Source organism: Platichthys flesus, chromosome 20 (genome assembly GCF_949316205.1).
Source record: "Platichthys flesus chromosome 20, fPlaFle2.1, whole genome shotgun sequence".
Taxonomy (NCBI): domain Eukaryota; kingdom Metazoa; phylum Chordata; class Actinopteri; order Pleuronectiformes; family Pleuronectidae; genus Platichthys; species Platichthys flesus.
The window spans coordinates 6,954,492-6,967,036 of record NC_084964.1 but is presented as its reverse complement, the minus strand read 5'-3'; the positions used below and the strand labels follow the sequence as shown (position 1 = coordinate 6,967,036).

The following is a 12,545-nucleotide window of genomic DNA, read 5'->3' as shown; positions in this document are numbered from 1 at the left end:
CACTTATACTCAACTAGTTTATTATTGTTGAGAACTCCCTCACAATAACCCGTCTTGACGAGTAGCCTTCGGTCGAATGATTAAATATGACAAATTGATTAAGTCACAAGATGATGGACCTAAATTTACAGAGTAATAACCAAAGAATGGACACATGCTGTCACAGGGACAATTAGTGTTTAGTGATTTGAGGGCCAGTCAGAGAATGACACGCGACAGGCCCCTTTGTTTTCTTCATCGTGTTGACCCTGAAGGTTACTTGATTCACATCTTCTCACCAATATTTCTGCTGCTACATAAAAAGCCCAGAAGGATAAAGGTACAGCCACTTTTGTGTAGTCAAGTCTTTCAGCATAAATGCCAAATGAGGGGATTGAAGAAAAAAAGGAAAAGGTTGGCCTCGTTGCTGTCATAAGCATGCTCTTATGAAAATGTCACATATTAACACACACTGCGAATGAGCGCACAGGTGTATGTGTCACTGGGGAGATCTCCAGCAGCGCCGATCCACTATTAGCCCGAACCTGTGAATTGCAGGAAAGGCAGGTGCCATATTTTACCACACACTGTGAGCGGGTAAAGATTCATTGGCTATTTTTGTCTGTGCCTCTGGCAAAGATTCTGAATGATCTCATTCAGTTAAACTATGCGAGGACAGAGAGCTGTCTAGTCGGATATCACCTCACACGGTGACTGGAACGGGTAAAGTCACCAGAGGGATGGAAGCAGGAACGGATCAGTGAAGGGAAATAGATGTTGAGTGATTTCCGACAATGCCTCCCAGCTTTTTTGGGGGGTTCTTAAAGTGACATTTGGTGGTGAAGGCTTACACCAAATACTGATTTGTATACCCTTCCCTTCTACTCTCACATCCTATAATCTGAAAGGCTACAGATGGGGCTGCAGTCTTTGTCTGCATTAGCAGGATTTAGCTAAAACTACTTTACCAATTTCCATGAAACAATGCGGAAGGATAAGATATTGCCTAAGGAAGGACCTATGAAACTTTGGAGTGGATCCAGGATTTTTTTTTTCACTTTCCTAAATCTCGGCAGGTAGCTCTAACTCACACTAGATTCCAAGCGACAGGTGCACTGAGGGAAATAAATGCATTGAATGCTACTTGCAGGTACAGATATGAGATCTGACTCTCTGTGTGGATGGTAAAAACTTTATAGACAATAGCCAACAGCAAATAGACGTGCACAGTTATACAATGTAGCAGGAGAGCCAAGCACAGAGCTAGAGATCATTTATGTTCTCATGAAAAGTGTAAACATTTATTTTTTGTTCATTATCTAACCGTGTCAGGACTTATCAGAATTCAGTGGGCTCCCACAGAGTCAATAATTATTCTTCTTATTATATTTAGATGTAAAATGGAACATAAGAAAAATATTCACCTACATTATCAAGATTTCTGAAACCTCCTGGAAACAGTGTCTGCTGTTTAAGAAGACAGAGATGGAGCAAATATCAGCACATGACTTTTACATATGGATGTCCTGACCACATTTCATTTTATTACCTCCACCAATGAGAAGGTTAGGTCTTTTTCACCTTCTTTAACAAGGTGAGATAGGGCGGAGCAAAGCACTCAACCGCCCTTCAAGTTTTATTATTTATTTAATTTTCAGGTTTGATTCTACTAGTTCTACTAGTGCAATGCTTGTTCGGAACGGGCTGAGTTTCCCATTTTGTCTGAAACTGCAAAGTAAATACCTGCTATTGGACTCCAAAGAACCCTAAAGCTGCACCAGCACTGCTGCACAAAGATATGTTCACTCAAAGTTCGGTGAAGCTCGACTCATTACAAAAAAATAAACCCGAAAGAATCAGGGGACGTTGCTGTTAAGATGAACATGCTCGTTTTCATGAACATACTGTTGTTGTGACAAACTTACAGTGATGCACTCAAGCCGTTAGAAACAATAGATAGACAGACAGACAGACAGATAGAGCTGCAATAGTCTCTTTCTATAATATTTTGTAGACACTTTAAAGTATTTACTTCAATAGAAAATATTGCATGTGCTACCCAGGCCCCAACAGCAGATAAATAAATCCCTTTTCTCTCTGTCTACTTCTGTTTCTATCAATAATTTTTCTCTCAGAGATGTTATCTTCCACATTTCCTTTAATACACCTCAGGAGCAGAGCTGCTGTTTGCTGTCTAAACTGGTTGTTTGATACTGGAGTCAGTGGTGCAAAAGTGTATGTGCACTCGAGTGCCACAGAGTGGAGGAACATCCAGCATTTTCCTGTCAGATAAACATAAAACAAGCTCCCTCACGGTCTAACACACACGCTCTCCTGGCACAGAGTGGTACGGCAATCCAGTATCTGTTTTATAGTCCCAGTACATGTTTGTTCTTCTGTATTTACAGACCATTCACCGAGCAGATCTATCAGGAGAGGAGTCAGCGCCGCAAGCAAGAATGATGGCCTCGCGGGCACTTCTTGAGAAGGTTCTCACCACAGCTGCGTCCAGTTCAGCATCAACTCTCATCTCTCAGCTGTCCTTCGAAGCAATCTTAACATCACTTAAAGCCTAAAGAGTTCTGAATATGATGTGGAACAGAATATTGGAACCAATCCACCTTAACAGAGACAATACTTTTCATGGTTGGGGTCACTGGCACATTTGGAATCGACCTTCAACCCACTGCCACCACAGTAGCTGACAGGTGGAATCCTAGAAAAAATATCAGTCATTGACGTTATGTTCTACGGGTAACTTTTTAATCATCGCTTACTTCTTGCAGTTGAAAGAATACAAAAATCTGTTCTATTATATGAGTGACCCAGTGATGTAAACAGCATCTGTGAACCTGATCATGTTCCTACATATTCCAAGTGTGGTGGGTTTTCTTTCCAAATGTTTTACTGTGTGGACACAAACAGCATTTCGCGTTGTTATTTTTTGACATTTTTGACAATATTTCAAGATTTTTTTCACTAGTTCAGTGATAACAACTCTAAAACAATAAACTGGTGTTAATTTACAAAATGTGTTCATAGTTACTTTTTGTTGCAACTTCATGATTTAATGTAGTTCAATATAAATTTTTACTCAATGTTGTTCATTATTCGTTCACCCTGAACCTGGTCCTGCTCGAGGTTTCTACGTGTTCCTGGTCACTGTTATACAAACGGGTAACTTCCCCTAAGATGTAATGATATATAGATGGAATAGACTTGATTATGTCCTGATGTATGACATGAATCCTATCAAATGACTGAAGACCAGTTACGGCTTTATACTTTGTACCTATGCAAACCATTCTGAACTCAACAAGACACATTGACTGGTTATGTACTGTATGTTGATGGGATGTTTTTTGTTGGAATAAAGGTTTCAGCAGCAAGAAGTTTAAATTCACATTTATCTTAGATCCCTAGGACATTTTTTTAATGTTTTACTGCTGTTTTTTTTTTTTTTATGAAACTTACAATATGTAATTTCAGCCACTAGGGGTATTTCAATCAAAACAACAAAGTACCTAATTTGATGACAGGAAACAGCATGGGATCATGGGATTTGTTGTCGTCACCCCCATAATCGTCTTGGGTCGCTTTAATCCCCCAGAATGTGCATCAAACATCAGTGAGCAATCATGATCCATTACAAGTGAGCAATTCAATAGAGTGACAGGAAAAAACCGCCGACCAGTTATGACCTGGCAGAGACCGACGTAAACCACAGGTAAAGTGGATATGATTCAGTTAGAAGACCACCAAAATTTAACATCCTGTAACCTTGAATGAAATTGTGGATTTACGTTTGAACATTGTTTGAAGCGTTTTGGATACTAAAAGTACACAAGTCAATCAAATCTGTAACGCATAATAAAGAATTGTCACATGTTAAGTATTTAAGAGAACTCGAGGCCTGGGAATTCGTTCTTTGGCTATTAATCCTCTGGTACAGTTTGTATTATTCACGCTACCATGCTAGTAGCCGTGAGAATGACAATGTTGGTCATGTGCTTTGGGCCAGATTCCAACAACAATGATATATTCAGAGGATGAGTCCTAGAGACTTTGTTGACTCTTCTGCCACCATAAAGTGTATATATTTCTTTTGTGTGTGTTTTTAGTGCCTGGGGATAAAACAAAATAGAAAAGTGTACAAAGTAAAAGTAAAGTTAAACTTCAGTTCCACAGGTGTTTCCTGTTGCTGCCTTGTCTCCGGCTTGCTCAGTCCAGGTCCAGGTATAACAGAGGATTTTGAAATCCAACGACAATATAATTGCTTGTGCTATATTTTTTCTTATTTCTTTTAGCTAGACACGCTTAATAGTTGACATAAATTTGGCAGTGCCATCTGGTGGATGGACTTTACGACGATTATGCTGTTAAACATTTCTTGACTCCGATTGGCCAACATTTACACTGTTATCAATATAGATGAATGATCAAAAACTCACTGTACGATCCATTCATTCATTACCTCACATTATGAGCTTTAACCCCAAGGGCTACTCCAAACAGAGTGACGGAACACCACCGGGAGAATAACATCTCTCTTGTCAAATAAACATTCAGACTACAACCTGCAGGATCACCCTGGTAGACTGTGTAAAGTTTTTTATTACCCACATCTGAAATGTCTTTGACATCACTTTTTCTGGGTTGAGTATCGCTGTTTCCCATTCAGGTGTTTGTAGAGCTCCCTAAGAAGCTGCATGTGAAGACGGTGTCACAGTGCTGCAACAGGGCTGTCCTAGTCCTAGGCCGCGAGGGGTGGATCCTTCCTGGGCTTCATATCCTAGGTTTCATTGTGCTTTGGTGACCAACTGTTTTTCATAGAGATAATCCAAGTGATGAGACCACAACATCCAATGCATACACATGAATGTTAGTATGAGGCCAACAGAACACATGTTAGTGTTCATCCTCATCTGACTTGTGTGGAGAGAATTCAAATATGTATTCAAATGACCTGCACATTTTGTTAAATATGTTCAAACTTGATTTGTAGAAAATGCTCCTGATTTGTGACCCAATTTATGCTTGGTAAAATCCACTGAACCTCACCCAACTGTCTAAGTAACATAAACAAAAACTCACTCACTTGTGCTGCAAGTACAGCATTTCATTATATTTCATCATTAAATATCAAAAAATCAAAAGATAATGAATGTAACACAAAACCTTGTTTCTCCTCAGGTCTACTGTGTTACTTTAAACATCTCCTTTTCTCTCTTTGTTCATATTTTCCATATTGAAGGCTGGGTTTTCTTCCCGCTTGTGTACAATGAAACCCGAGAGAACAAGAACAGAAGCATAAACCCCCCCTCTCCTGCAGCGAGCAGTAATTTGCATTAGCATCGTGACCGAGGCAAACAGCCTCAAACACTTGTCCCACCTGATTGATTTCAGAGACGGCTGAGTAGCACTAGTAGACCACTCTACAGAATTTTACCTGAGCGACTGAGAAGCCGTGTGGCCACCCGCTCCACTAAAAGCACTGCTATCACCCCCACATAAAATCAAACTTTGTATGCATGCATGCTTCAATCATGTATATGAGGGACACATACTGTTGAAAGCACGGAAGCCTTGCAGTATAGGTGGGAACAACATTTACAGCTCTCATTACTATAAACCAGCAGCACCAATATACGTTGTTGTAACATGGTTTACTGTATTAGGAGTCATCTGTTTAAAAACATGCACAGGGTCCAGTCTTCACGCTGAAATAACTGAGAACACTCGAGTCACCCATGGAATCTCCCCTTTTAGCTGTCAATGGTAATGGTGTTCATTCAAGGCCACTAAAATAAAAAGTGTGTGATGATGCAGTATATATTTTCTTGCCTGCTCACAGACCCTTCAATGTGTTGCAAGTTGCATCGTGAGTTTTCCTCATTTTAATTATTCTATCGCCTAAAAGTCTGTATTATTCTAAACCGCCGCTCTCGGGGATGCTGGGCAGTTCTTCCCTTTCTTGCATCAGTAACAAAAAAAGCTGGAAAACCTTCACATTGAAAGTGAGCGCTCAATGGAGTCAGGCCACAATTTTGAGAACAATTAAGTTGCTGCTTTTCATCGAGCAGCTGAAGTGCAAGAAATGGTTTGGTGGTGACTGCCGAACGCCACGTTTCCCATCTCCTTTGGAGACGAGCAGATCGTGGCTGAGAGCATGAAATCACAGAGCTACTCCCTCAAGACAAAACAGAAAAGCTTCACAAATACCACATGCAGTGACTCCCTAAAGCTACATTTTTAAAACAGATTTTCATATTGCTTATTGCATAACACAGTAATATTACACAGTAGCCAGCAGACCCACCTTGCTATGCAACAGTTTCCTATGGCCGGTCATATACCTGCTTTCAACTATGTGTAATAGCTGCCTAGCATATCCCACGTCCATTAGGGGCTTCCGTTGTACGACTCCCATAATTAACGCTAAGCATCCGCAAGATGCAATACGCCCATGAACAGCAGGGGCAGTGTAGGGACAGCACATGACCTCCAGTGTCGCTACGTGTTTTATTAACAGAATGCAAATCCGAAAGTTCGATACAGTCTGAGCTCAGTGGTGTGCCCTCTAGTGGAAAACTTTTGGCTTTTGGTGTCAACAGTAATAGTAAATACAATCCACGAACCTTATAATTGTTACAGAAAAATGACATTTTTGTGGGGACCTGAAATGTCATTGATATGAAATGGGCTGGTCTCGCCCTCACAGCCATCGCCTTGCAACAGAGCTTCTGACTCATGAAGTTATTTGCTTGACGGTCATGCCTCGCTTTTTTCATTGACAAACAGAAGTATAATGAATCATGGGATATGTTGAACCCGGAAGGATCCACCTGGTGGAGCCTCGGTGGGTGAAAGGAGACATTTGTCGGCAGCATTTGAAGGAGCCTTCAAATTGGGACAAGCCGCAGTTACTCATTCGGTTTTCCGTATTGAGACACAGCTTGTGTCTCTGTCTCTCTTTACGTCCTGTCTTTGTCCTGTGTTCCGTCCTTGTAATTTGTGTAGCCTATATTCCCTTTGTCTGTCTCACTACGCTTCTGTTCAGGCCTGCTCTCCCACGATGTCTCCCTGCTCTGTTCCCAATCTGGTTTTCAGCCTTTGTTGTATTGAAAGACTTTGGTTGATCAAGTCCTCTCGCCATCTGCATTCACACTGCACATGTTTTTAGCGAAAAACAAGCAATTCATGTGTGTGAGGGACAGGCTGACACAAACTCAGTGCAGCTAACATTCACTACCTCGGGTTCAGGGGGAGTTCAGACACTCATGAAGTTCACTGACTCCTGGGGTGCGTTTGGAAATTCCAAATAAAGTCCCTTCCTATCCACTTCTCCTTGACCCTGATGGAAAATGCACCAGGTCAAGGAAAGATGAGAAGGACGAACCGTAAGGAGTTAGGAAAGGAGAACCCTGGTGTGGAGAAACTCAGAGTGCACTTTCACTCTGCATTTAAAAAAAGAAACGCACCAAATATCCGGTACTCAGTGCTGCAGGCTGTGCACTGACAGTAAGAATAAAGTTTCCTGTCCAAAACAGACTCAGTTTATACAGATAAAACATTTAATCAACTCTTATTCACAGGAAAAAACATCAAAACAGGAACAGGTGGGAAGTGTTGAAATAATGTGTGGAATATGTGTGGAGAGAATCTTATATAAGTGGATATTGTGCACATTCCAGAGTCGTTGGAATATATTTGTGTTTAGTTCTGATGAAAAAAGTTCAATAGGTTTGCTGATCAATGAACTAATTTCCTTATCATTCAGAGAATTCTTATTATGGCGGCAGCTGAAATACTCCCGGGTCATTTCACTCAGTTTGGAAGGTTCCTTAGCGAAATGGACTCTCTGAACGCTCGCATGCTGTCCATTAAACCTTTGCTCAAACACCTAGTGGCTGTGCGCCGACTTACACACACATATTTGACTTGGAAGACCTGTATTGTAAACTTTCAGGTGATCAGGTCATCGGACACTGATAGTCAGGGCAACTCTTGTTTTTCAATGCTTATATCCTGTTTACCAGAGGAAGACGCCTCAGGAAAACCCTTCATATTGTTCACTAGCTTTGAACTGGCTGGGCGCTGGCGTTCACTGACCCTGTGACGCACAGTGTGCAGTTGCTTAACCCGATCTTACATTAACATGGACAATACGCTTACTTATTATCCCTGAGTTGAAAGGCTCAGGCGACAGTCACACTTTCTCAGGGTGTTTTCTTTGCTAATAAAAAGTTGTTAACATCTTCATTCGAAATCTTGATCTGAAATGTAACTCGTCATATTCCATTCTGACGTCCAGTCAAGAATGGATTATGAGGGAACATCAAATGGATTAATGAACAGGCCAACCAGATAGAGGTCGTGACCAGGGTCCTTGTTTATTTAAATTGAAAAACCAATTTGACAACCAGAATAAGACACTAAATTACTTCAACTAGACACAACACAGCTGCAAAGAGACACAATCACGCACAGAGACACTAAACACAACTTCAAACAGACAGAAATAACCACAAGGAGACAAAAAATAACCACAAGGAGACAGAAAATAACCAAACAGGCGTCTGGGGGCTCTCATTCTAATGAAGGAGTCAGTGCTCAGGGGCCTGTAAGTACATCAAAGTACATCAAAATTGTACTTGAATACTGTGGCTGAGGAAAAGTACTTATTTACATTCCACAGCTTAAGATTTTCCGAATCCAAGCGAATCACGTGTCACCTCTCACACTGAGGCTGCTGTCGCTGTCTGCGGACGGATCAGGGCCGAGGAGCACTGGAGCTGGCCTCGCCCCGGCTCATCAACATCAGCTGCTCCATTCATGAGTCAGCATCACTGGCTGTTGGAGGAACATCTGACTCACGTGCGTTTGTGCTGGACTGAAACAGAAAGGGTTTTTAGAAAAATGCACATTGTGCTCACAAAGTGTTTTTGTGTTATCTTAAGCTACAGGGATTGAGTCACAGGATCTGGATTGTCAAGGGCAGAAATCATCAATATTCACTGCTGAGAACGTTTATTATATGTCCATCAGAAAGTCAATGTTAAACAGTTTCTGGGATTTATGAGGGTGTTTCACAAAGTGCTTTTGTTTGGAAGCAAAACAGTCTCATCAGATTTTGAAATTGTATAGCCTTTGAATTTCTAGCACTGGATTTGTTTACGTTGAAATTATGCATTTGTATTTTTTGCCACTAGATTTAAGTCTTAAAGTTCAAAGTGTAACTATTCAGCTACTAAAATTCAGATGCAGAAATTCTGATTAAACATCCGGGATAACAGGAAAAGCAATCGAGAGTCTCACATCGAACAAAAGTCCGACCAATCGGTTGATGTTCCATTGGTCATGCGACATCATGTGATGCTTGCGACAACGAGAAGCACCATACTGTCAGCTACGCTACTAGACCTACAATGGCATCAAACCAGCATGAGGTTTGGATCGTTGTGAGACTATTGATTGCTTTTCCTGGTGTCCCAGATTTTGGATTTTGCATCTGAATTTTTGCGATTTAATTTTAGCAGTTGAATATTCTATTTTTAAATTGAAGATGAAATTCAGTGGCAAAAAAATACAAATACATAATTTCAGCATAAAAAAATTCTGTGCTACAAATTCAAAGGCTTTAAAATGTCAAAATCAAATGAGACTGATTTAGTTCCATACTTTTGTTCCTGCAGAAAAGATCACTCATGTTTGTGTGAACTGCTTGGTCAGTGGTCGGGATGTTGACAGGTTTGGACCTGATCCATGGCACAGCTGTGCCGTGTGGGTTACCATGGTGATCTACCCTGGTTAATGGCGAGCCGACTTAATGGCACAGGAAAATCTGAGTTAGGCCGAAGGATGGATGGCTAATGCACTGACCTCGTTCCCTTAGGCAGGCCCTTGGTGTTCATGCCAGTTAACACATAAAGAGATATACAACAAATACCCACAATACACAACAACATTTAAATTTAATAAAATAATAGATAGAAAACAATCAGCTGCCCCATCCCCAGGATCCCGGCCATGAATCCCTTCTGTGAATACGTCTCTGTGTCTGATTCCTTCATGTTCATTACAGAGAAACAACCATTAACTTTCATAACGTCTTGCATTTGTTTAAAAAAACGTCCGCATCCACACACACACACACACACACACACACACAAAGCCCCTCCAGAGCAAGGTGCAGAGGCCTATCTCCGGACACCTCTGGAAGGGGCGTCCGGACAAGAAAATTGTACCCCTTGTGCCCTCTTGTGGTCACCCTGCGTACTGCAGCATCTCCATCCTCAGCCCCTTCCTGCTGCTGACATGAAGAAGCTGCAGCAGTCACTGACTAAATTAATGAGTGTCCCGTTGTATAAGATAGAGAAGCACAAAAAGTCTTTGTGTGTGTGTATATATATGTATTTGTATATACATATATATGTAGTCTATTTAATTCAGACAGATCCAGCTTTGCATATCTGTCCAGCTGTGATATTTTTGGGGAAAATGTCCAAAGATCATCCTCGTGTTCAGCGCAATGTTCCAAACCGGGCTAAACGGCGGAAGAAGAGTCAACCATTAACTTGTTTATGTTCACATGAAGTTATTATTTTTCGTTTGGCATTGCGTCAACTGCACTGTTTCATCCCGTACGTAAATAAAATGTCCTTTAATTTAGATTGGGTTTGTTTTTATGTCTGTTTCTCACTGTTTTTCCAACTCACTCCAGTCTTCGTTGAAAATGAGTCTGACTCACCGGTGAGTTGGGTCCGCTGTTCTCCTGTCGCGCAGCGGAGCTCGGGGGGGGGGGGGGGGGGGGGGGGCTGCTCTGTGCGCCGTGACGCGCAGGGAGAGGAGGAGTCCGCCGTGCGCTTAAATACGAGTCTCCAGCCCTCCACCGGACAGAAACGACCCAGAACTCTCGCATTGACTGAAACAGCTGCTCTAGCGCCTTTTACGCACACCTCACTGAGACAGCAGTCCGCGAGTTTAACCATGATTAAGAAAATGTCTCCGTCCGAGAGCGAGTTTGACATCCCGGCGAAGAACTGCTATAGGATGGTGATTTTAGGATCCACCAAAGTCGGCAAAACGGCGATCGTGTCCCGGTTCCTGAACGGGAGGTTCGAGGAGCAGTACACGCCGACCATCGAGGACTTCCACAGGAAACTGTACAGTATCAAGGGAGACGTGTACCAGCTGGACATTCTGGATACATCAGGGAACCACCCTTTCCCCGCCATGAGGAGACTGTCCATACTCACAGGTACTTATCCACATCTGCTTTGTTGTGCTAGTGCAGGGTTACAGTTACGCAGCTTTGGAACGCAGCCGTGATGGTAGAAATCTTGCATCCAAGCGCGCACTGTGAACCCGTGCACTCTTAATACTTTAGGACTACACACAACTTGTGGTGCGTCTTTAAAAGTAAAGCAAATGTATCTAACCCTCCTTCTGCCTGTTTTTTTTTCCAGGGGACGTGTTCATCCTCGTCTTCAGCCTGGACAACCGCGACTCCTTCCAGGAGGTGCAGCGGCTCAAGCGGCAGATCTACGAGACCAAGTCGTGCCTGAAAAACAAGTGCAAGGAGAACATCGACGTGCCCCTGGTGATCTGCGGCAACAAGGGCGACCGGGAGTTTTACCGGGAGGTGCAGCAGGCGGAGATCGAGCAGCTGGTGGCCGGGGACGAAAAGTGCGCGTACTTCGAGATCTCCGCCAAGCGCAACGAGAACGTGGATAAGATGTTCCAGACTCTGTTTACTTTGGCCAAGCTACCTCACGAAATGAGCCCCGACCTGCACCGGAAAGTGTCCGTGCAGTACTGCGACATGCTGCACAGAAAGTCCCTGAAGAGCAAGAAGCTGAAGGACGCCGGGGAGCCGTACGGCGTGGTCACCCCGTGCGCGCGGAGACCCAGCGTGCACAGCGACCTGATGTACATTAAAGAGAAGGCGATAGGAGGCGGCCAGGGCAAGGACAAAGAGCGCTGCTCGATCAGTTAAGAGCAGCCTGAGATGGAACCGCTCAACACAGATCTTTGAAAGAAGAAAGACCCTCGGTGCGTCAGCTTGAGAAGCCACCAGTGCGCCCGGCTGCGCTCAAACTGACACGGGAGGTGTGGAGACGCCGGGGCCGCCGCCTCCGCCGCCGCGCTCCGGCGCAGAGACACTGAGCGGGCCTACTGGTCCGCTGCAAACCACTTTGAAAATACGCATAACACGTGCCCTCGAGACATCTGAGAATGTTTGCTTATTCTGTCTGTCAGACCCAATGTGGCTTCATACCTTGTGATACTCGCGCATCGGTGCGTAAAAGTGTGTATTGTTGATGTCACGCCTTTTTAGAGAGCGAACGAGAGACTTCGGCTCAGGAGGTGCATTGTAGCAGGGAGCAAAAATAATGTTGTTTACATCTTATACTTTTTCTATAATGCCTCAGTACACTTGAATGTTTTTGTTGTGATCTGAACTGTTGTTGTTTTTTTACTGTGAAGGTATATTTATTTGTCAACTGTCAAATCTATTGCAGATAGATGAAAGATGAAAATTCAATTAAAAACTTTGAATTGAA

General features: G+C 42.8%; 2 protein-coding genes across 4 annotated transcripts in view; both read left to right on the top strand.

Annotated features, from left to right (window-relative positions):
• The window catches only part of pemt (phosphatidylethanolamine N-methyltransferase), a 57,560-nt gene extending 54,189 nt beyond the window's left edge, over positions 1-3,371 (top strand). For all 3 annotated transcript variants that reach the window (XM_062414188.1, XM_062414190.1, XM_062414189.1), the window contains one exon: positions 2,388-3,371. In XM_062414188.1, coding sequence (XP_062270172.1) covers positions 2,388-2,442 — 55 coding nt within the window. In that variant the 3' untranslated portion in view covers positions 2,443-3,371. The remainder of the gene's footprint in view (positions 1-2,387) is intronic.
• A 7,495-nt stretch (positions 3,372-10,866) lies between these two features.
• On the top strand, positions 10,867-12,545 carry rasd1 (RAS, dexamethasone-induced 1). The gene is made up of 2 exons (XM_062413637.1): positions 10,867-11,239; positions 11,448-12,545. The coding sequence occupies exons 1-2, from the start codon at positions 10,969-10,971 to the stop codon at positions 11,975-11,977; spliced, it is 801 nt and encodes a 266-aa protein (XP_062269621.1). The 5' UTR covers positions 10,867-10,968; the 3' UTR covers positions 11,978-12,545.